Source organism: Schistocerca cancellata, unplaced genomic scaffold (genome assembly GCF_023864275.1).
Source record: "Schistocerca cancellata isolate TAMUIC-IGC-003103 unplaced genomic scaffold, iqSchCanc2.1 HiC_scaffold_732, whole genome shotgun sequence".
NCBI lineage: Eukaryota > Metazoa > Arthropoda > Insecta > Orthoptera > Acrididae > Schistocerca > Schistocerca cancellata.
In genome coordinates, this window is record NW_026046743.1 from 1,755,001 (window position 1) to 1,779,197 (window position 24,197).

At 44.7% G+C, this 24,197-nt stretch overlaps 1 protein-coding gene across 1 annotated transcript in view; it reads left to right on the plus strand.

The window, feature by feature from the left end:
* Window positions 1-22,872, plus strand: part of LOC126141634 (cytochrome P450 6a2-like) — a 141,134-nt gene extending 118,262 nt beyond the window's left edge. The window contains exons 5-7 of the mRNA XM_049915272.1: window positions 4,676-4,719; window positions 4,813-4,963; window positions 22,706-22,872. Coding sequence (XP_049771229.1) covers window positions 4,676-4,719; window positions 4,813-4,963; window positions 22,706-22,872 — 362 coding nt within the window. The remainder of the gene's footprint in view (window positions 1-4,675; window positions 4,720-4,812; window positions 4,964-22,705) is intronic.
* The last annotated feature ends 1,325 nt before the right edge of the window (window positions 22,873-24,197 follow it).

The window sequence follows — 24,197 nt, forward strand, 5'->3', positions numbered from 1 at the left end:
TCAACATCAGAAGGGAGACAAAACGAATCCTAAGAGCAGAGAGGAGAATATATCTAGCCAGTTTGCTAGAACAAGTTGAGGCAGAGAGCCACAACAAGAACTCAAGGCAATTCTTCCAATACATAAGAAATAGGAGACGTGGATTTCAGAACCTAACTTTCTTCATTAGAGATAAAAACGGCAGCTTGATAAATGACAAGGAAAGAATTGTAGAAAGATGGAAAGAATACTTCTCAGAATTGCTGAATCGCCCAGACCAAGATGAGATATTACCTGCGAAAACTACAGAGAAAAGGAAAGATGAAGAAGAATGGAAGTTAATGAAGAAGACGTGAAAATCGCAATCAAATGACTCAGAAACAACAAATCCCCAGGGGAGAACGGAATAACATCAGAATTAATCAAGGAGGTAGGTGAGAGCTTACACTTAGAGATATATAAACTGATCCAGTTGATATGAGAGAAGGAGACGCTGCCAGAAGAATGGAAATTGACTATAATATGCCCAGTACACAAGAAGGGAAGCAAAATGGAATGCGGTAACTACGAGGAATCAGCTTGTTGAATGTTACTATAAGGTGCTCTCCGTCATTATCCTCAGAAAATTGCAACCATTCATAGAGAACGTCATAGGAGTACCAAGCTGGCTTTCGACGAGACTCATCGACAATAGATCATATTTTCACACTAAGACAATTGTTTGAAAGACTTTGGGAACAAGATAAAGATATCTACAGCCGGTTTGTCGATTTTCAACGTGCATATGACAGCAACCACAGGAATAGCCTAAAGCTAGTGAGAATGGTGCAAGCTTGTATGGAAGGGTGAAAGGCAGCAGTACGCTTCCGAGGAGCCACATCAGAAACATTCGAGTTTGAGACAGGCCTCAGACAAGGGGATGCTCGCTCATGTGTTCTGTTCAATGTCATCTTAGAGAAAGTGATAAAAGAGTGTCGGCAACAGGAGTGGGCTGGAGTAGAGAGGGACGGTAACTTCAGTTGTCTCACATATGCAGATGACGTAGTACTACTAAGTGAATCAAAGCACGAGTTGAAATAATTGTACCAGAAAATGGACAGTTATGCACAGAAGGTATGGCTCAAAGTGAATAGAGGCAAAAAAGAGTTCATGCAATTAGGAAGAGGTAGAATTTCTTGAGGAAGATGGCAAGAGGTTCAAGAGAATAGACCAGTTCAAATACTTGGGATCTTGGTTTACCACGGACAACAACATAAAAACGGACATCAAGGAAAGAATAGCAATGGGAATGAAATGCATGTATTCCTTCAGAGAGGCGCTTGGCTCTAAATCGATCTCAGTGAATACTAAGAAGAAATTCTATAACACAGTGATATTCCCAGCAGTAATGTACGGTTCAGAAACATGGAGCATGACTAAGCGAGAAAGGGAAAAACTATTAATATTTGAAAGAAGAGTAATGAGGAAGATATGGGTACCAGTTCTAGATAACGGAGAATGGAGGAGGAGGAAAAACGTGGAAATCTACCTTCTGATGGGACAACCAACTATCCCACAGAAGATAAATAGCAAAAGAATACAATGGGGGGGGGGGGGGGCATGTAGCCCGTATGCCAGATGGAAGACAGGCGAGGATGGCACTATCGGGGAAACCAATCACCAAACGCCCCACTGGACGACCAAGGCAGCGCTGGATGGACGACCTGGCGAAGGACCTAGCAGCCCTGGGAACTGAAGACGCCTGGAGGAACCGGACACAAAACAGGAATGAATGGGGCCAGTTTGTGGAAGCAGTGCGTGGTGTGCAGGGCCTGTGATCGCTATCTATCTATCACAGAAACTGTAGACCAGCGCAGAGAATTAGTGTAAAGTACTGTGACGAAGGTATTGGAAAGCTGGTATAATGCTACGGCAAATATCGAAGTGGTGGGGGTATAACCCTTCCAATAGTATTGTAATTTAGTATGCTTCTACTTAAATAACAGAAAACCCTGTCTGTACGTTGCCACTTATAACCCTCTTACTAAATTTTGTTTATTTTCCAAATAAGGTACACAATGAGGGGATAGTCCTGTTAATAGGAAAAGCTGATCAATATATTTACGCTTCTTACAGGATTTGACCGTTTGCTGTGTCTAACTGATAAGTAAATCACACTATTCACTTCGTTTCCTAAGACCTTACCCAACAATTAAATAGAAACGCCGTATGAATAATATGATATTGAAGCTAGGTCAACTCAGTTCGAAGTTCATTTTGTGGTTTAAAACAAGTACTAATTGTCTCCAACCTATCAGGGCAATGAAACAGGGAAGTGTCGTAAAAGCAGAAATACGAATTTTGCCTACATTATTGCTACTGTTTAAGTTGCTTCTTCAAATAGATGTTACTCCACGTAAACAATGTTGGACTACAGCCGTATATAGAACGTTTTTGAAAGAGAGGAAGTCCAGTAGATAACTTAAAATATGGCCGGGGGGGACCTTTACAAAAGCACTTTCCACAATACACAAACTAAAATACTAAAACACCTAGATACTAAAGCACACATTTTTTATACTGAACATTTCACTTCAAGAAAAGCTCTTTCTTACTGGAATTTATTTCAAAAGCTATTATTCTTTGAAGTAACTCTGTATAGTATTTAACAGATTCTAGTAATTAGGCTTTACTCTGATTGAATTTTACGTAAGCTAACTTTTACTATTACATTTTGCAGTAGTTAAGAAAAGTTTTTCATTGTTTACACACAAAAAACACTTTAAGTGGTGCCCTTTATATTAACTTGCCACTTCACAAAACTGTAATACGGGATACTCAGATTAATCAAACACCAGGTAGCAACCCTATGCAGGTGTATGGTTAGGAAGAAATAACAGGGTGAACCAGTTTCTTTAAAGTTCAAGAATGATTATTAAAACACAGTTTAAATTAATGTTTCACTGTGTACAAAAGCAAAAATATACAAAAACTTATCTGGTGGCCGTAGGCTTGGGTATGGCGAACAATTATGACGGCTACACTATCCACAGTACGTCCTGCAAGTATCTTGCCGTGTGGGCTCCATTTATCTTCGCGCCGTTCAGTTTTACATACAGTAGCCCAAAAACTCGCAGCTATGCCGTAAGCCGTTTGCAGTCTCCATCCGAGGCATTATGTGCGACTGTGCAGGGAAAGCTGGTCCTGCTCCTCTATGTTGTTGCGTCAGTCACTGCTGCCCACAGACTGTGTGACTTAGTTCCCGCGCTTGCTTTAGCTAGCACGCCGGTTCACCTTTTCCACTCCCCAGAGCCACTTTCGCTTTAAACAAAAGCACGCTGGCTTTTACATAACACCTATTTCTTACATTGTTCCTAAGCGTGACCATTTCTTAAATAGCCAAGTTTACATCAACACGAACAATTTATACACACAAATATTTTAAAATACAAAATGTCATCGGAAAATTATTTAACGTAATAAAAATTTACAAAGTATTTTATACACATTACTCACATACAACGCAAAGAACTTGAAACTCCAGTATAGCACACTTTACTTTACATCCACAGGAAATATAGTACCAATATGCGAAAGTTTTAAGGGCAAAGGAAAAATTATAAGAAATGTAGATGAACTATAAACAAATACTATAATAGACAGACAGCGTATATAAGTATATGGAACGTGAAGCTGACTGCTGGAAATAAAAAAAAAACTTTAACTGTAGTTAATGATCGGAGCTTAATAATCGAATAGCCATTGAACTTGCCGTATTAAAGCTGTTGTGTCATAGGCAACAAAATGCAAATCAGGTGCTTTATATGTGAAACCCCTGTCTTTTGTTTAAAACGAAAGTGGCTCTGGAGAGTGGAAAAGGTGGCAAGGGCGAACTGGCGCGCTGCCTAAAGCAGGCGCGGAAAGGAACTCACACAGTCTGTGGGCAGCAGTGATTGAGGCAGCAACATAGAGGAACAGGAGAAACTTTGCCTGAAAATTCGCACAAAAGTCCTTGGATTGATACTGCAACGGCTTACGGCATAGCTGCGAGATTTTGGGCAACAGCATGTAAAATTGAACGACGCCAAGAAGACAAATGTAGCCCAGCCGGCAAGATACTTGCAGGAAGTACTGTGGGTAGTGTAGCCGTTATAACTGTTCACCACACCCAAACCTACGGCCACCAGGTAAGTGTTTTTGTACTTTTACTTTTGTACAGCGTGAACCATTAATTTTAACTGTGATTTAATGATTAGTCTTGAACTTTAAAGAAACTGGTTCTTCCTGTTTTTTCATCCTAATCATACACCTATATAGGGTTCCTTCCTGGTGGTTGATTAATCCGAGTATCCTGTTTTACAGACTTGTAAAGTGGCAAGTTAATATAAAGGGGCACCATTTAAAGTGTTTTTTGTGTGTACAGAATGAAAAAAATTTTCTTAACTCTTGCAAAGTGTAATAGTAAAAGTGCCTAATTATCCTAATCAGATCAGGTGAAATGAATAGATAAGTAAATAAAAATAAAGTGGCAAGCACCCTCAGCCATGTACTTGACAGTAGTTTGTAGAGAATGGATCTAGATGTAGATTTAGTGCAAGACGTGTCTAGCTAGATGTAAGATTGGCTTCATTGGCCGCCCTTGCCCTGGGTAAATACCTAATTAGCGTGGGAGGTAATAAATTAGAGCGGCCCGGCGGTGTTTGCTGTGCCCACACAGAGACGCTGCGGCTGTACCCGCCGATGGGCGTGGCGTGCCGGCAGGTGGCGGCGCCGTACGAGGTGCCGGGGGCGGCGGCGGGGGCGGCGGCGGCGCGCCTGCGGCCGGGCGACTGCGTGTGCGTGTCGGTGGCGCAGCTGCAGAGGGACGCCGCACACTTCCCGCAGCCGCTCGCCTTCCGGCCGGAGCGCTTCTTGTGCGGCCAGGAGCACCAATCCGGAGGCGGAGGCGGCGGCGGCGGCGACGGCTGCTACCTGGCGCTCGGCTGGGGGGCCAGGCCTTGCGTCGGTGTGTGCCCGCCGCCTCTAAGCGTACTCATCAATGGTTCCCCAGTTCCCATCGCTCCGAGTCCCATAAGGCTCAGTTTTGAGTCCAGAATTATCATTTTACAGTTCTTGTATCTATTCATAGGCTTCAATTTTTCCATCATATTCCTCCACGTAGAGCTAACATTATATCTCTGAATAACTATCATGTCCAACATCTTCTATAATCTATTTTGCATGTACAAATTTTGCTCCATGCTGGGGTACTGCAGGTGCGTGTTCCATCGATGTGATCTTCGTTTGGTTTCAGTGCATTAGAGAGTGTGTGAACTGACTTCACATCTTCGACGCAGCATAGTACGTAAGTGGAACATAGAGCAATGGAAATCCAGAGAAAAACAGCTAGCATTTTAAATTTCGTGCTGCCCTTAAAAAATAAACAGACAAGATGACATACGAAATGAAGAAGTACGAAAGAAGATTAGACGAGCAAAGGAGTCTCTAGAGGACCTTACGGAAATAAGGGAGAGTTTAATGGAGATTTACCAAGACATTTAGAAACAGTTAATGTGTTGCCAGACGACTGGAAGGGCCATCCTAGAGCGCTGCACCTCCATAATGCTTTTTTCTCTGTTTATCTTTGAGCGGTGTTCTTTGCTGGTAAGTACGTAGTCCACTGCGTCAACATTCAAGTCTTACTTAGAGCTGGTCGATGGCCTATCACATGTATGGATCATGGCTTAGTATCTGTTTCTCGTAACTTTCCACTATTTTTCCTAAGTTTCTTCCACCTCCCTGATTTCTCCTTCGAAGTAGAAGTTGAACGACAATGGTGATAAGCCCCAATCCGGGTTTATATCCTTCTCAAGTTCAAGGCACACGCTTACTGTGGGTAGTGTAGCCATCATAAGTGTTTGCCACACCGAGGCCTACAGCCACCAGATAAGACTTTCTTGTATTTTTACTTCTTGGAGAGCGTGAACCATTAATTTAAGCTGTGTTATAATAATCATTCTTGAACTTCAATTTTTTACATTTTTTATTATCCCCTTTTCTGTTTTGTAGATGCTGTATATACGTCAGTAACTGTACTGTCTCATTCACCTGTATTTAAATTTTATATGAATTGTGGTATTTTTGTTTGAACTTATAGTGTCCAAAGATTTCTCAAGGTTAACATTTGCCTTCCACAGCTGAGTACAACGTCAGTTTCTTTCTCTAGTACTAAACGTATTTTCGTTTCTTTGCTATCATGCCATGTTATTGAAATCAATTATTTACAAGCAAGACTTCTCAATCTAACTGTCTAATAATTTTCCTATTTGTTCTGATCTTCATACTTTGGTAATAGAATGGTAACGCACTTCTGAAAACTTCATGACAAATCACTCGTCCCATTGACATTTGACTCCAATGTAATTAAACTTCAAGTTTCTGCACCTGTCGCAGATTTCAGTAACTATGACGATATACCATCGAATCCAGATGGTTTGTTTGTGCTTCACCTAGTGTTCTGTCACACTCAGACCGCTCTTCTCGATCATATATTTCTGCTTCTTAATTTCCTCTTCACTTTATGCCATGCATCGGGATAGTTATTTCCCACCGTTAAGGCACTCGATGTAATCTTCCCATCGTTATAGCCTTTCATCTGGATTTAATACATATTTTCCATTGGCGTCTCATTGTTTAACATTTATATATTTTACATCTTCAGAGTTGTGTAACGTCTTTTGTATGCTCTACTGATTTTTTTCTTTCTTTTCAGCATCAGCAGATCTTTCTCGCATCGATTTTCATTCAGAATGTTTACACCAATTGTTATATCAGTCTTAATCAATTTATGGTGGTGGTCTCCTACCTCATTCGTGAGAACCTGATTTTTTTTTTTATTTGTACATAGCCTCGAGTACTTCCTGAGTCATCAATTGCTTCTTCACGTCCATTTTAACTACACCTGTAGCGTATTAACTGATTTTATTAATGGCATTCTTTTAAATTGGTATTCCTCTTGTTCTGAGTTACTCTCGACGCTGTTACCTAGACAGCTGGTCAAGGCATCAAGAGAATCTCCAGTTCGTTTCACTTCATCTTAAGTTCCCAGTATTGGATTTCATCATGCAGTCCTTCTTAGTCATATTCAATAATTTCAGCCTGTTGTCCGTCACTACAAGGTTATGGTCCTAGTCATGTTCCTTGCATTTAGCTCGCGCGTTCGATAGAGAGAGAGAGAGAGAGAGAGAGAGAGAGAGAGAAGAGAGAGATTAGACGCAGGGGGGGGGGGGGGGGGAGGTTGGCGCAGTAGGTGATATCTGTGTTCTAACCTACTAGTCGAATACCAAATGCCAGCCGGCCGCGGTGGTCTAGCGTTTCTAGGCGCTCAGTCCGGAACCGCGCGACTGCTACGGTCGCAGGTTCGAATCCCGCCTCGGGCATGGATGTGTGTGATGTCCTTAGGTTAGTTACGTTTAATTAGTTCTAAGTTCTAGGCGACTGATGACCTCAGAAGTTATGTCGCATAGTGCTCAGAGCCATTTGAGCCATATGAACCAATTGCCACATTTCCTATCTTGTACCAATCTACTAGTACTTGCAACGAAATGTCACTAATTCGGTTGTGTATATTGTAGTCTACGTACTTCCCCAAAATTTTTGCCCACTATGGCTCCCACCAAAACCACAGAAATAGTTCTCCGGCCTCCCTTCTACTAGTCTGTTCCCTAGCTGATTTTGCACTGAACATCTTCATTTCTTGCCTAGTTTACATACATCAATTACTCTTAGCACTCTTGGAACTACTATTACTATTTACGCGTTTTAATTCATTCAAATAGAGTCTATATTATGAATAACTTTTCTTAACAAAATTATTACACGTTTTTCAGCAATAAACATTAAATTTCGGAAGGGAAGCAAAAACCAAATTTTTCCTGAACAGCGACTTAGGTATATGTTAATTTTACAGAAATTTTTCTATAATATGCGTATGTTCTGTCATTGCTTTAGGTTTGAATGTGTCACCTTGAATTTCTTCAGTACCTTATATCATGAGCATCGATGTGGGGCACTCTCGATTGCCTGGACACAATTGAAGGTTGACTGTGCCGACCAAACAGATGTTATTTGAAATAGAAGCTGATGATTAGGAGCATACCGTTTCTGTGTAATAGAAGTAATACGTGTGTGTTATGGTTATGCATCCATCCGTATATTCTGGATGGAACGGAGACAGTATTTTCCTTTGACTACAGCACATTGTGTTGCAAATCCACTTACCCTGCACGCAGTCAGATATCGAAGTCTTGCGCCTCGTAAAACTCTGCAAATTTCACTACCATTGGATCTTTGCGCTAATTAACGGAGAAACTATGATTGGTTTGCTTTTGCCTCTGTAAACACTTTCGCGACCGCACTCAAATGTAAAACATTCGCCCGCATCTCGTGATCGTGCGGTAGCGTTCTCGGTTCCCACGCCCGGGTTCCCGGGTTCGATTCCCGGTGGGGTCAGGGATTTTCTCTGCCTCGTGATGGCTGGGTGTTGTGTGCTGTCCTTAGGTTAGTTAGGTTTAAGTAGTTCTAAGTTCTAGGGGACTCATGACCATAGATGTTAACTCCCATAGTGCTCAGAGCCATTTGAACCATTTGTAAAACATTCCCAGTTTTTCTGTCGCGTCAGTTCGTGATAAAAGCTGGAGCTTTCGTCGATAGCCTCCATCGTCATTGTCAGTAGCAGCTGACTGTCTCTACTGTTGCTGTGGGTGCCTTATATAGCCCGTGGACGGCTTGTGATTGGTCGGCGACGGTAGCAGAGGGTGTCAGCGTCTGCGCCGGTGGTGTCACCGCTTCTCTGGGAACGTAAACACTGCAAGGAATGTCTCTGCTGCTTCTCTGCCTCAGGGTCCCTGGAATTTATAATATCCCGTGTGAGTGTGGAAGCAGTTATATATAGGCAGACCGTTCGTGCGGTTTCCGACCGCTGCGCGGAACACCAACGGCAAATTAAAAATAGAGAACTAGAGAAATCGGCCGTTGCGGAACACGGCCTCACTAACAAACGTAAAATACTGTTTGATGAAACAAGGATTTTGTCCCATGCCTCCACATTCTGGGGAAATAAGAATGAGAGAGAAGAACTTAACCGTCGTAGCAGATATCATATGAGCGATGCACGGGAACGAGCGCTCGATGCAGAGAAGCAGCAGAGACCTTACTTACAGTGTTTACGTTTCCACGGAAGCGGTAGCGTCACCAGCGCAGATATTGACTCCGTTTGCGACAGCAGTATGCAATCGACGCCCAATCACAAGCCAACCAATCAGAGGCCATCCACGGGCTGTACAAGGCCACCACAGCGGCAGTAAAGAAAGTCAGTTGCTACTGTCGATGACGATGGAGGCTATCGTCGAAAGCTCGAGATTTTATCACGTATTGAAAGGCAAGAAAAACGAGAATGTTTTACACATTTCAATTGGAGACCCCCCCCTGCCCAAACCGACCATCCGCATTCTGCCTGGAGCTACATTATGACATATTAATATTCAGGATCCACTAGCTTTCACAAACTGTTACAAAAGTATTCTGCAATTACTCGAAACTTTTCCTCAAGCATCAAAATACACTCCTGGAAATTGAAATAAGAACACCGTGAATTCATTGTCCCAGGAAGGGGAAACTTTATTGACACATTCCTGGGGTCAGATACATCACATGATCACACTGACAGAACCACAGGCACATAGACACAGGCAACAGAGCATGCACAATGTCGGCACTAGTACAGTGTATATCCACCTTTCGCAGCAATGCAGGCTGCTATTCTCCCATGGAGACGATCGTAGAGATGCTGGATGTAGTCCTGTGGAACGGCTTGCCATGCCATTTCCACCTGACGCCTCAGTTGGACCAGCGTTCGTGCTGGACGTGCAGACCGCGTGAGACGACGCTTCATCCAGTCCCAAACATGCTCAATGGGGGACAGATCCGGAGATCTTGCTGGCCAGGGTAGTTGACTTACACCTTCTAGAGCACGTTGGGTGGCACGGGATACATGCGGACGTGCATTGTCCTGTTGGAACAGCAAGTCCCCTTGCCGGTCTAGGAATGGTAGAACGATGGGTTCGATGACGGTTTGGATGTACCGTGCACTATTCAGTGTCCCCTCGACGATCACCAGTGGTGTACGGCCAGTGTAGGAGATCGCTCCCCAAACCATGATGCCGGGTGTTGGCCCTGTGTGCCTCGGTCGTATGCAGTCCTGATTGTGGCGCTCACCTGCACGGCGCCAAACACGCATACGACCATCATTGGCACCAAGGCAGAAGCGACTCTCATCGCTGAAGACGACCCGTCTCCATTCGTCCCTCGATTCACGCCTGTCGCGACACCGCTGGAGGCGGGCTGCACGATGTTGGGGCGTGAGCGGAAGACGGCCTAACGTTGTGCGGGACCGAGGCCCAGCTTAATGGAGACGGTTGCGAATGGTCCTTGCCGATACCCCAGGAGCAACAGTGTCCCTAATTTGCTGGGAAGTGGCGGTGCGGTCCCCTACGGCACTGCGTAGGATCCTACGGTCTTGGCGTGCATCCGTGCGTCGCTGCGGTCCGGTCCCAGGTCGACGGGCACGTGCACCTTCCGCCGACCACTGGCGACAACATCGATGTACTGTGGAGACCTCACGCCCCACGTGTTGAGCAATTCGGCGGTACATCCACCCGGCCTCCCGCATGCCCACTATACGCCCTCCCTCAAAGTCCGTCAACTGCACATACGGTTCACGTCCACGCTGTCGCGGCATGCTACCAGTGTTAAAGACTGCGATGGAGCTCCGTATGCCACGGCAAACTGGCTGACACTGACGGCGGCGGTGCACAAATGCTGCGCAGCTAGCGCCATTCGACGACCAACACCGCGGTTCCTGGTGTGTCCGCTGTGCCGTGCGTGTGATCATTGCTTGTACAGCCCTCTCGCAGTGTCCGGAGCAAGTATGGTGGGTCTGACACACCGGTGTCAATGTGTTCTTTTTTCCATTTCCAGGAGTGTATTTTCTAATATAACACCCACACAACACGCTAATACAAGCCGACGAAGGAGATGTCTCTTTCCCAAGCATGGACCACACAATCATCTTGAATTTTTCGGCATCTGTTTCCATGCTTGCGTAAATTACGATTACCAATATAGACCTTCAACCAAAATACACTCTCCATTGTTGCGAAGAACAAACAAAAATGGGATGCGGCATTGATTCTGATGTAGGCTACTCTGTAGCTAAAAAGTACAGACCCTTGTAAAAATATTTTTGTGAATGCACTTACTGACTTTTATATGCTAGAAGTTGGCGGAGAACTGAGCAACGATTGCTTTACATCATTTCATTAAAAGGGTATCTCTTTTCAGGTTTTTTCGACTTTGAATCACTTTACCGTTATGCAGACACCAGAAACAGTGCCACGTTATAGTGTGAAGTAGTTGTGTTTTTTATCACTGTGATTAACAGCGTTATCATTATTTACAGTACCACACTTCGGGAGATTGGGAACAAATGTTCCGATCATCTATTATCCCCTTTTGCCCATAAACTCCACTGACTTTTTTGCCTCTAAAATCAGTTCCACTCAATTCACACCTCAAAACTCTCTAACAAATCATTATTTTCGACAGAATAAGCAATGTTTCTGTTTCGGAGATGCTGAAATAAGATACTGATCAACCGATACTATTCCGACGCTAGATGAAAATTTTATGTTGCTAGCACATTTCTTACACGTAAACCCATTCCCATAAAACAGAAATTTCAATTTTTCCACAGTTCACTGAAGTACTATAGATTTCCTGACCGTTATTAGGACTTCCAGCTCACTAGGGCTCCCTTCCTCACACAATAAGAATATTTCATATTGTTTTTATCAAATGTGTGTCGAAATTATTGCAGTGGAAGTTAGATACTTATGATTTTGGATGCTTTCTATCAGGAGAACAAAGATTCACTGGCAGAAAGTCACCGTTTCTCATTTTTGCAACTATTATAGCCTAAAAGTCACAGTTTTGATATCCCACACTAATATATAGGTTATATTCGCTGTGAACAGGCTTCCGGTTTTCTGAGCTATCATCAGCGAACGTAAAGAGTTAACGACGGTCCTCACATCTTCAGAAACACCGTCCATTGTACAAAGATAGTAATTTCCAAATATATGTCATCATTTTATCTACACTGACGGAAAAAAGATCGCAACACCAGGAAACAGTCTTGCGACACAAACGAGAGTTGGTAGGCGTGTTTCTACATCTAAAATATCCTGTCTGTTCCAGTTTCGCGCCAGTCGCGTAAGAGTGTCGCTGTTAGTGTCACTATGGGGATGCATATGAGGTTTGCTTCAAGTTCACGCTATAGTGGTAGTGAGCGGCAGTTAGCTTTGAGATGTTAGTCAAGGATGCATTCAATAAGACAATGATGCCATTATCAACAACTAACTGAGTTTGAACGAAGTCGTGTGACAGGGCTTCGAGAAACTGGATGTTCCTTCTGCGCTACTGTAGAAAGGCTTGGCAGGAATGTAGCCACCATACGAGGTGCATTCAAGTTGTAAGGCCTCCGATTTTTTTTCTCCGGACTGGAAAGAGATAGAAACATGCGCACTGTTTTAAAATGAGGCCGCGTTCATTGTCAATACGTCCCAGAGATGGCAGCACCGTACGGCAGATGGAATTTTACCGCCAGCGGCGAGAATCAGAACTGTTTTAAATACTTCAAATGGCGACGTTTTCCTTACTTGAACAGCGTGCAATCATTCGTTTTCTGAATTTGCGTGGTGTGAAACCGATTGAAATTCATCGACAGTTGAAGGAGACATGTGGTGATGGAGTTATGGATGTGTCGAAAGTGCGTTCGTGGGTGCGACAGTTTAATGAAGGCAGAACATCGTGTGACAACAAACCGAAACAACCTCGGGCTCGCACAAGCCGGTCTGACGACATGATCGAGAAAGTGGAGATAACTGTTTTGGGGGATCGCCGATGACTGTTGAACAGATCGCCTCCAGAGTTGGCATTTCTGTGGGTTGTGTGCACACAATCCTGCATGATGACCTGAAACTGCGAAAAGTGTCATCTGTATGGGTGCCCTGAATGCTGACGGACGACCACATGTCTGCCCGTGTGGCATGTTGCCAAGCAATGTTGACGCGCAGCGACAGCATGAAAGGGACTTCCTTTTCGTCGGTTGTGACAATGGATGAGACGTGGATGCCATTTTTCAATCTAGAAACAAAGCGCCAGTCAGCTCAATGGAAGCACACAGATTCACCGCCACCAAAAAACTTTCGAGTAACCACCAGTGCTGAAAAAATGATGGTGTCCATGTTCTGGGACAGCGAGGGCGTAATTCTTACGCATTGCGTTCCAAAGGGCACAACGGTAACAGGTGCATCCTACGAAAAAGTTTTGAAGAACAAATTCCTTCCTGCACTGCAACAAAATCGTCCGGGAAGGGCTGCACGTGTGCTGTTTCACTAAGAGAACGCACCCGCACATCGAACTAACGTTACGCAACAGTTTCTTCGTGATAACAACTTTGAAGTGATTCTTCATGCTCCCTACTCATCTGACCTGGCTCCTAGTGACTTTTGGCTTTTTCCAACAATGAAAGGCACTCTCCGTGGCCGCAAATTCACCAGCCGTGCTGCTATTGCCACAGCGATTTTCCAGTGGTCAAAACAGCCTCCTAAAGAAGCCTTCGCCGCTGCCATGGAATCATGGAGTCAGCGTTGTGAAAAATGTGTACGTCTGCAGGGCGATTACGTCGGGAAGTAACGCCAGTTTAATCGATTTCGGGTGAGTCGTTAATTAGAAAAAAAAATCGGAGGCCTTAGAACTTGAATGCACCTCGTACATGACTGTTGGCTGAGGTGGTTATGAGAATGTAGGGCCTGCAAAAAGACCGGGCTTCGGACGGCCACGTGGCATTGCCGAGAGGGAAGACCATCATACTGGACCTGCAGCAACGATATGAGCAGCAGTTGTCACCTCCGTGAAACATCGAACTGTTACTAACCGGATACTTCAGAGACAACTTCGGAGCCAGACGCCCAGTAGCGTGCAATCCACCGACCCCAAATCACCTCTGTTTGCGACTTGAATGGTTTAGAGGTTTAGAGGGCAGGTGAGAGCTCTGTTGTGTTTTCAGATGAAAGCTGGCTGATTCTTCGTCGGTCTCAATGTTGGTTAGAAAGAGGCCAACTGGGGGCCTGCAACCAACCTGTCTGCATGTCAGACACACTGGGCCTGCATCTGGAGCTGTGGTCTGGGGTGCGATTTCGTATGACGCTCTCGTGGTTATCCCACGCGTCCTGACTGCAAATTTGTACGCCAGTCTGGTGATTCGATTGGTTGTGGTGCCATTCATAAACAGCTTTCCACGGGTTTTCCAACGGGATGACTCTGGCTTAAATACCGCTCCTAGCACCCAACGTGCTCTACAGAATGTCGACATGTTGACTTGGCCCACTCGATCACAAGATCTGTCTCCAGTCCAGAATATGTGGGGCATCATCGGACGAGAACTCCAGCGTCATTCACAAACAGCATTAACCGTGGGGTCATTCCCCTTCCGGGTCCGTGCACCTACGCCCCCCTGGTGTTTGTCCCGGCCGTCCGTCCGTCTGGACTTGGCACAGGGACCCAAGGTCTCGGTTCCGCCTGTGGCTCTCCGTCGCCGTTTTCTTGCGCTCCTCGCCTCATTTTCGGACTGTGAGACTGTCTACACTGATGGTTCCCTGGTTGATGGTCGCACTGCCTACACTTTTGCTCACGCTGCCCATGTTGAGCAGCGCTCCTTGCCGGCTGGCTGCAGTATTTTTACTGCAGAGCTGGTGGCCACATTGCGCGCTCTTGAGCATATGCGTTTCTGCTCAGGTAGGTCCATCGTCATCTGCAGTGACTCCCTGAGCAGCCATCAGGCCATCGACCGCTGCTATCCCTGTTCTCCTCTGGTGTCCTCTATTCAGGAGTCTGTCCATTGGTCGTTCGGTGGTCTTGGTTTGGACGCCAGGTCATGTTGGCATCCCGGGGAACGAACGTGTTGACAGGCTGGCCAAAGGGGCGATCGACGCCCCAGCTTTGGAAATCGGCCTCACGGCTCGCGATCAGCAGCTGGTGTTTCGCCGTAAGGTGGTCTGCTGAGTGGCGAGGCATGGCAGCGCCTAATAAACTGCGGGCTGTCAAGGAGAGATGATGATGATGTTTGGTTTGTGGGGCGCTCAACGGCGTGATTATCAGCGCCCGTACAATTACCCAACCTTTGCTCAGTCCAATTTCACCACTTTCCTGGATGATGATGAAATGATGAGGACAAAACAAACACCCAGTCATCTCGAGGCAGGTGAAAATCCCTGACCCCGCCGGGAATCGAACCCGGGACCCCGTGCCGGGAAGCGAGGACGCTACCGCGAGACCACGAGCGGCGAGCGGCTGTCAAGGAGACGACCGATGTGTGGCGCTTCTCCCTGCGGTCTTCTCGCAGGGACTCTGTTATCCTGTGTCGGCTCCGCATCGGACATACATACCTGACTCACGGCCATCTTTTGCGTCAGGAGGATCCCGCCCCCCTGTGTCGGTGTGGGTCCTGGCTGACGGTCGCCCACATTTTATTGGAGTGTCCCCGACTGCGCACCCTCCGGCAGTCTTTTGATCTCCCGGGCACCTTGCCTTTGATTTTATGCGACGATGCCTCCATGGCTGACAGTGTTTTACATTTTATCCGTGGTAGTCCTTTTTATGGTTGCATTTAGGGTGGTCCTGCACCTTTCCCTTTCTGTGTCCTTTGTCCTTGCGTCTCTCAATATTTGTTGCTGTTTTGGTGTGTCGACAGATGGTTGACTCTTCCTTTTTTCTGTTCATGTGGTCAGTCAAACGGTCTCCGGCCATCTTCTTTTCTTCTGTTTCTTTCTGTCTGGTGTTCGTCTGTACTCTTCTTTTCTGTAGTGTTCGTTGCCTAATTTGTGTTCTTTAGTGCCTGGGGGGGGGGGGGAGGAGTCTCCTTCCCCTTGGGTTTTCATCTGCTCCGCAACTTTATGTCTCGCCTGTTTTTGGAATGGGGGACTGATGACCTTAGCTGTTTAGTCCCCCTTAAACATCCCAACAACCACCACCACCATTAACCGTGCCTGTATTGACCGAAGAGGTGTATCAGGCATGTACTCCACCCCACAAACTGACATCCCGCACATGGACAAGACAATGCATGCACGTTTGTATGCCTGCACGCAACATTCTGAAGGTTACACCGGTTCACAATGTTTTAGCATTTCACATTTGCAATTGCTTATCTTGTGCTTATATTAAGCTGTGATCCTGCAGTGTTTATCACTGAAGTATGTTACCTAGACTAATGTATTGTCGAAGACGCGTTTTTTTTTCGTCGGTGTATGCAGGAAATCCGAACTGCAATGACCAAATCTGGTACAGGTACAAAACAAGAAATATACTGTATTTATCTAGTGTATGTGTGATAAGTGGCTCAAGGTGATTTGTTTCTCACTACTTTACGAAACTTGTGGTGTCACCGCCAGACACCACACTTGCTAGGTGGTAGCCTTTAAATCGGCCGCGGTCCGTTGGTATACGTCGGACCCGCGTGTCGCCACTATCAGTGATTGCAGACCGAGCGCCCCCACACGGCAGGTCTAGAGACACTTCCTAGCACTCGCCCCAGTTGTACAGCCGACTTTGCTAGAGATGGTTCACTGACAAAATACGCTCTCATTTGCCGAGACGATAGTTAGCATAGCCTTCAGCTACGTCATTTGCTACGACCTAGCAAGGCACCATTACCAGTTACTATTGATGCTGTAAAACATGTACCATCAAGAGCGATGTTCACCAATTATGGATTAAAGTTAAGTATTCCAGAAGCTACGTACGTTTTTTACTAGTCTCATTTCCGTGTCCCGTTCCAGACCTCAGGCCAGCCTTCGTGAGCTTAAACGCGTGCCTTTCGGCTTCCTCATAGTGAGTTGGCTGTCTTGCCAATCCACAACAAAACTAATACAGTCGCCGGCCGCTGTGGCCGAGCGGTTCTAGGCGCTTCAGGCCGGAACCGCGCGCTTCCTGCGGTCGCAGGTTCGAATCCTGCCTCGGGCATGGATGTGTGTGATGTCCTTAGGTTAGTTTAAGTAGTTCTAAGTCCAGAAGACTGATGACCTCACATGTTAAGTCCCCGAGTGCTTAGAGCCATTTGAACCATTTTTAATACAGTCACAGCGACAACACTGCCAATAACGAACAAAATTAAGTCAGTCTAAAACATCACGCAAAGCGGAAGGTGCAAGCACTGGAACGATACTAATATCCATCTCTTTCGATTGGAACTGTTACAGTGCTTACCATAATCAAATTCCAAGCAATATCATTGTCAATACGAAACCTATTAGAGCAAGGTACTGTGTAAAAAATTATATGTAAAATATGTAGCCACTGAGATATCCTATTAACGATGTGAGGTATTTATATTGTACAATTTAAATCTATACAGTTTTGCGGGAACTAAAGAGATCAAATGAAAGCAGTTGACTAAATCACAGGCTCCTAGACTGAATGAATTGGTTCGGTTTCTAGTTTGTGAGAGGGAAAGGATGAAACGTGAAATTACTTCTAATTTTTATTCGTCCACGTTGACGAGAATTTAAAATGGTAGAAGTACGTTTTGGGACCTCCTGATACAACTTCGTTTAGCCACATTTGCACTTTTAATCGTTGTAAATGATTATCTGAATTTGTTTGTAACTAGTGTGCAGACCCAATTTTATAAGCTACAGAATATGCGACATTCTTATTGAGATAGTTGTACAGGGTATTTAAAAAGGAACGCTACCAAATGAATAAAAGACTAAGCCCTAAAGTAGTTAAGAGTGACCTGCGTTAAGCGATTCATTTAACTGAATATAACGATGTACGTTGTTACATACACGTGGTAGCGATTTCTCACAGATATTTGAGAATAGTATAGGGGTTAGTTTTCGAAGCAGCACCCTTAATGCATGATTTCTAGATTACTTCTGCACGAAATCAATATCGGAAACTGTTATGGTGTTATGGGCTGCATGAGCGGTGATGTCCTGGTGAAACCTAGTCTAACACACAGTAGCGTAGTCTTCATGTATGATGTCTACAATTTATTGGATCATCTGTATGTAGTACTTATTGTTCACCGTGCCAAGAGAGAGCTCGCTGAATGTTATGTGTCACTGAACATCAAACATATCCTCCTTTTTTGCTCAGAAGGGTCTTGTAAAACTAGTGCGGCTTTTCAGTAGTCCAAATTTGTAAATTCTGTACATATACGTATCCATCAAACTGACAGCACGTTCTTCCTAATGTACCATTATAGACCATGTGTACCACTGACAGAAAGCTACACTTGGTTCAAATGGCTCTAAGCACTATGGGACTTAACATCTGAGGTCATCAGTCCCCTAGACTTGTTGTTGTTGTTGTGGTCTTCAGTCCTGAGACTGGTTTGATGCAGCTCTCCATGCTGCTCTATCCTATGCAAGCTTCTTCATCTCCCAGTACCTACTGCAACCTACATCCTTCTGAATCTGCTTAGTGTATTCATCTCTTGGTCTCCCCCTACGATTTTTACCCTCCACGCTGCCCTCCAATACTAAATTGGTGATCCCTTGATGCCTCAGAACATGTCCTACCAACTGATCCCTTCTTCTGGTCAAGTTGTGCCACAAACTTCTCTTCTCCCCAATCATATTCAATACCTCCTCATTAGTTACGTGATCTACCCATCTAATCTTCAGCATTCTTCTGTAGCACCACATTTCAAAAGCTTCTAGTCTCTTCTTGTCCAAACTAATTACCGTCCATGTTTCACTTCCATACATGGCTACACTCCATACAAATACTTTCAGAAATGATTTCCTGACACTTAAATCTATACTCGATGTTAACAAATTTTTCTTCCTCAGAAACGCTTTCCTTGCCATTGCCAGTCTACATTTTATATCCTCTCTACTTCGACCATCATCAGTTATTTTGCTCCCCAAATAGCAAAACTCCTTTACTACTTTAAGTGTCTCATTTCCTAATCTAATACCCTCAACGTCACTTGATTTAATTCGACTACATTCCATTATCCTCGTTTTGCTTTTGTTGATGTTCATCTTATATCCTCCCTTCGAGACACCATCCATTCCGTTCAACTGCTCGTCCAAGTCCTTTGCTGTCTCTGACAGAATTACAATGTCATCGGCGAACCTCAAAGTTTTTATTTCTTCTCCATGGATTTTAATACCTACTCCAAATTTTTCTTTTGTTTCCTTCACTGCTTGCTCAATATAGAGATTGAATAACATAGGGGATAGGCTACAACCCTGTCTCACTCCCTTCCCAACCACTGCTTCCTTTTCATGCCCCTCGACTCTTATAACTGCCATCTGGTTTCTGTACAAATTGTAAATAGCCTTTCGCTCCCCGTATTTTACCCCTGCCACCTTTAGAATTTGAAAGAGAGTATTCCAGTCAACATTGTCAAAAGCTTACTCTAAGTCTACAAATGCTAGAAACGTAGGTTTTCCTTTCCTTAATCTTTCTTCTAAGATAAGTCGTAAGGTCAGTATTGCATCACGTGTTCCAGTATTTCTACGGAATACAAACTGATCTTCCCCGAGGTCGGCTTCTACTAGTTTTTCCATTCGTCTGTAAAGAATTCGTGTCAGTACTTTGCAGCTGTGGCTTATTAAACTGATTGTTCGGTAATTTTCACATCTGTCATCACCTGCTTTCTTTGGGATTGGAATTATTATATTCTTCTTGAAGTCTGAGGGTGTTTCGCCTGTTTCATACATCTTGCTCACCAGATGGTAGAGTTTTGTCAGGACTGGCTCTGCCAAGGCCGTAGTAGTTCCAATGGAATGTTATCTACTCCGGGGGCCTTGTTTCGACTCAGGTCTTTCAGTGCTCTGTCAAACTCTTCACTTAGTATCGTATCTCCCATTTCATCTTCATCTACATCCTCTTCCATTTCCATAATATTGTCCTCAAGTGCATCGCCCTTGTATAGACCCTCTATATACTCACCTTTCTGCTTCCCCTTCTTTGCTCAGAACTGGGTTTCCATCTGAGCTCTTGATGTTCATACAAGTGGTTCTCTTATCTCCAAAGGTCTCTTTAATTTTCCTGTAGGCAGTATCTATCTTACCCCTAGTGAGACAAGCCTCTACATCCTTACATTTGTCCTCTAGCCATCCCTGCTTAGCCATTTTGCACTTCCTGTCGATCTCATTTTTGAGACGTTTGTATTCCTTTTTGCCTGCTTCATATACTGCATTTTTATATTTTCTCCTTTCATCAATTAAATTCAATATTTCTTCTGTTACCCAAGGATTTCTACTAGCCCTCGTCTTTTTACCTACTTGATCCTCTGCTGCCTTCACTACTTCATCCCTCAAAGCTACCCATTCTTCTTCTACTGTATTTCTTTCCCCCATTCCTTTCAATTGTTCCCTTATGCTCTCCCTGAAACTCTGTACAACCTCTGGTTCTTTCAGTTTATCCAGGTCCCATCTCCTTAAATTCCCACCTTTTCCCAGTTTCTTCAGTTTTAATCTACTGGTCAAAACCAATAGATTGTGGTCAGAGTCCATATCTGCCCCTGGAAATGTCTTACAATTTAAAACCTGGTTCCTAAATCTCTGTCTTACCATTATGTAATCTATCTGATACCTTTTAGTATCCCCAGGGTTCTTCCATGTATACAACCTTCTATCACGATTCTTAAACCAAGTGTTAGCTATGATTAAGTTGTGCTCTGTGCAAAATTCTACCAGGCGGCTTCCTCTTTCATTTCTTAGCCCCAATCCATATTCACCTACTACGTTTCCATCTCTCCCTTTTCCTACACTCGAATTCCAGTCACCCATGACTATTAAATTTTCATCTCCCTTCACTATCTGAATAATTTCTTTTATTTAATCATACATTTCTTCAATTTTTTCGTCATCTGCAGAGCTAGTTGGCATATAAACTTGTACTACTGTAGTAGGTGTGGGCTTCGTATCTATCTTGGCCACAATAATGCGTTCACTATGCTGTTTGTAGTAGCTTACCCGCATCCCTATTTTCCTATTCATTATTAAACCTACTCCTGCATTACCCCTATTTGACTTTGTATTTATAACCCTGTATTCGCCTGACCAAAAGTCTTGTTCCTCCTGCCACCGAACTTCACTAATTCCCACTATATCTAACTTTAACCTATCCATTTCCCTTTTTAAATTTTCTAACCTACCTGCCCGATTAAGGGATCTGACATTCCACGCTCCGATCCGTAGAACGCCAGTTTTCTTTCTCCTGATAACGACATCCTCTTGAGTAGTCCCCGCCCGGAGATCCGAATGGGGGACTATTTTACCTCCGGAATATTTTACCCAAGAGGACGCCATCATCATTTAATCATACAGTAAAGCTGCATGCCCTCGGGAAAAATTACGGCCGTAGTTTCCCCTTGCTTTCAGCCGTTCGCAGTACCAGCACAGCAAGGCCGTTTTGGTTATTGTTACAAGGCCAGATCAGTCAATCATCCAGACTGTTGCCCTTGCAACTACTGAAAAGGCTGCTGCCCCTCTTCAGGAACCACACGTTTGTCTGGCCTCTCAACAGATACCCCTCCGTTGTGGTTGTACCTACGGTACGGCTATCTGTATCGCTGAGGCACGCAAGCCTCCCCACCAACGGCAAGGTCCATGGTTCATGGGGGGGGGAGGGGCCCTAGGCTTAGAACTACTTAAACCTAACTAACCTAAGAACATCACACACATCCATGCCCGAGGCAGGATTCGATCCAGCGACCGTAGCGGCAGCGTGGTTCCAGACTGAAGCGCCTAGAACTGCTCGGCCACATCGGCCGGCAAAGCTACACTTCTCATTTGTCTTAGTTGAGAGCACATCAATAGTTCCAGTTCTGCACGGGTACATCTTTAGATGCTAGTGCAATGCACATAGCTATGTACAGACAGAAATAGCTCAGGCATGACACAGATTTCGTAGAACTCAAAGAATACGCAGTGCTTTCATTGATCAGCTCAATTGGTTTGGACCGGCCGCTGTGGCCGAGCGGTTCTAGGCTCTTAAGTACGGACCCGCGCTGCTGCCGCGATCGCAGGTTCAGTCCTGTCTTGGAAATAGATGTAGGTGATGTCCGTAGGTTAGTTAGGTTTAAGTAGTTCTAAGTCTAGGGGGCTGATGACCTCAGATGTTAAGCCATATAGTTCTCAGAGCCATTTGAACCACTTTTTATCTGGTTTGAAACTTTCTCACAGATCAAAATTATGTGCTGGGGCTTTACCCATACAGCCACACAGTTTGAATCTGCCACGAAGTTTCGAATTAGTGCACACTCAGTTCCAGAGTTCTGCGATCATATGTAGTATCTGCACTTTTGATCTACCACTTTGGTAGGAGCCCCTCACACATCTTGTCTTTTGAATATATTGGCGGTGAACGAGACCGGGTCACCCTTACCATAACTGTCTGCGAAGGAACTCTCACTTCCGTCAAAGTGGCACACCTACCGTCCTGGATGACAATGAATGCTCTTCGCCAAACGCGTAACTTATTCCTTCGTCAGTATCGTACATGTAGTAAAAATGAAATTTTCTTCTGTAAGGTTGCATGACTTTTTGAACACCCAGCAGTAAATGGACCCATAGGCCTCATACAACAGCAATCGCTACATCTCCGCCTTCTGTCTTTGCTGCAGGGAAGCACTTCGCATTGGTGGAGATGAAGGCGGTGTTGGCAGCCCTGCTCTCGCGCTTCGAGCTGTACCCGAGCCTACGCTCCGGCCGCAGGCCTGCCAACCCTGAGGGCGCCGGCCGCGACCTGTGGGTGCGCGTCACACCGAGGATCTGGTACAGTGGCGACTGACGTCCAGGTCTGCCAACTCTGCGAGTGCAGACCAGGCCTCTGGGTGTGAGTCACGCCCAGATGGGACATCGATGGATGAAGCCATACCTGACACCCCTAAGGGAACAAGCCACGACTTGGGGGTTCCAATGAAGCCAGGGATGTGGTACATCGACCACTGCCAGCTCTGAGAACCATTACAGCGACCTCCTGGTGCTGGTCAAGGACTGCATCTGGTACTTCAAAAGATTATGTCCAGGCCAGCCAGTTTTAGTGGCGACGACATTGGCACACCTGAGTACACTTGATGAGCCACACCGATGATGACCTCATTTGACCACTGCAGAACTGTTACTGTCACCAGAAAAGTACCTGAGCCTAACGGCGAAAACACTCATTTCTCAATGGCATGCAGCGTTCTTCGATTCATTAGTATCATCCCCGCAGTAGCGCGCAGAGGACATATTAACACAGTCATTGTAACGAGGTTATCCTGACCATAGATTTGAGAAGACTAACATAAAACCTTTAAACCTTAATCACACTAGATCAAAGAGTTGTTGACGGTCCTTTCACAGTTCCTATCATTTTATCTGTGCCATATTTTATACTTTGCGGTAAAGTGAAAGTGCTACAATTGATGAAATGTAATAGGAAGACAGTCTGCAATGCAGAACGTGCAGTTGAACATCTTCCCTTAGAAAATTCCTTGTATTCCCTGTTGGCACCAACTTAAAAAAATGTGAGTTATTAAGAGCTCAAAATAAGTTCACTCAACAATATATGGTGATCACGCCAATGGGCAGGAGGTTAAATCATCATCACATGTGGCATAAAAATCTAAGCCGCCTAGCTGCATTATGTTTACTGAGCAATGGTTGTAAATTAACTCAGCTTCACGAAACTAGACTGAATTACCGACATTTCTAACCAGACAATTTGGTAAGACCAAGTTTACTTGATGTAATCTTTCGCATACTGTCTAATAATGTTTCATGTACGAGGGAGTCACACCTATCAAATCATCTGACACAAAACCAGCATTCCCAGATATTCACATGTCACAGTTTCATGCTACGCAGTTTAGTTTCCTCTTGTACAAATAAAATATGCGGTCACCTCTTAAGAAAGGTTTCTCGATGTCAACATCATGGTGCTCATGGTTAGGAGCTTGTGCCACAGCGGATACTCGTCACAGTGACTATTTCACGAAGTTAATAGAACTGTTTTCTAGCTTCAATGTTCTCTATCACGGCGTTCCTGCCTATCCGACCTGGGTCTAAATTTTTAACATGACTACCCAGTATTATCACCCGAGCACGGGCGAAGTATCCAAAACCCATTGT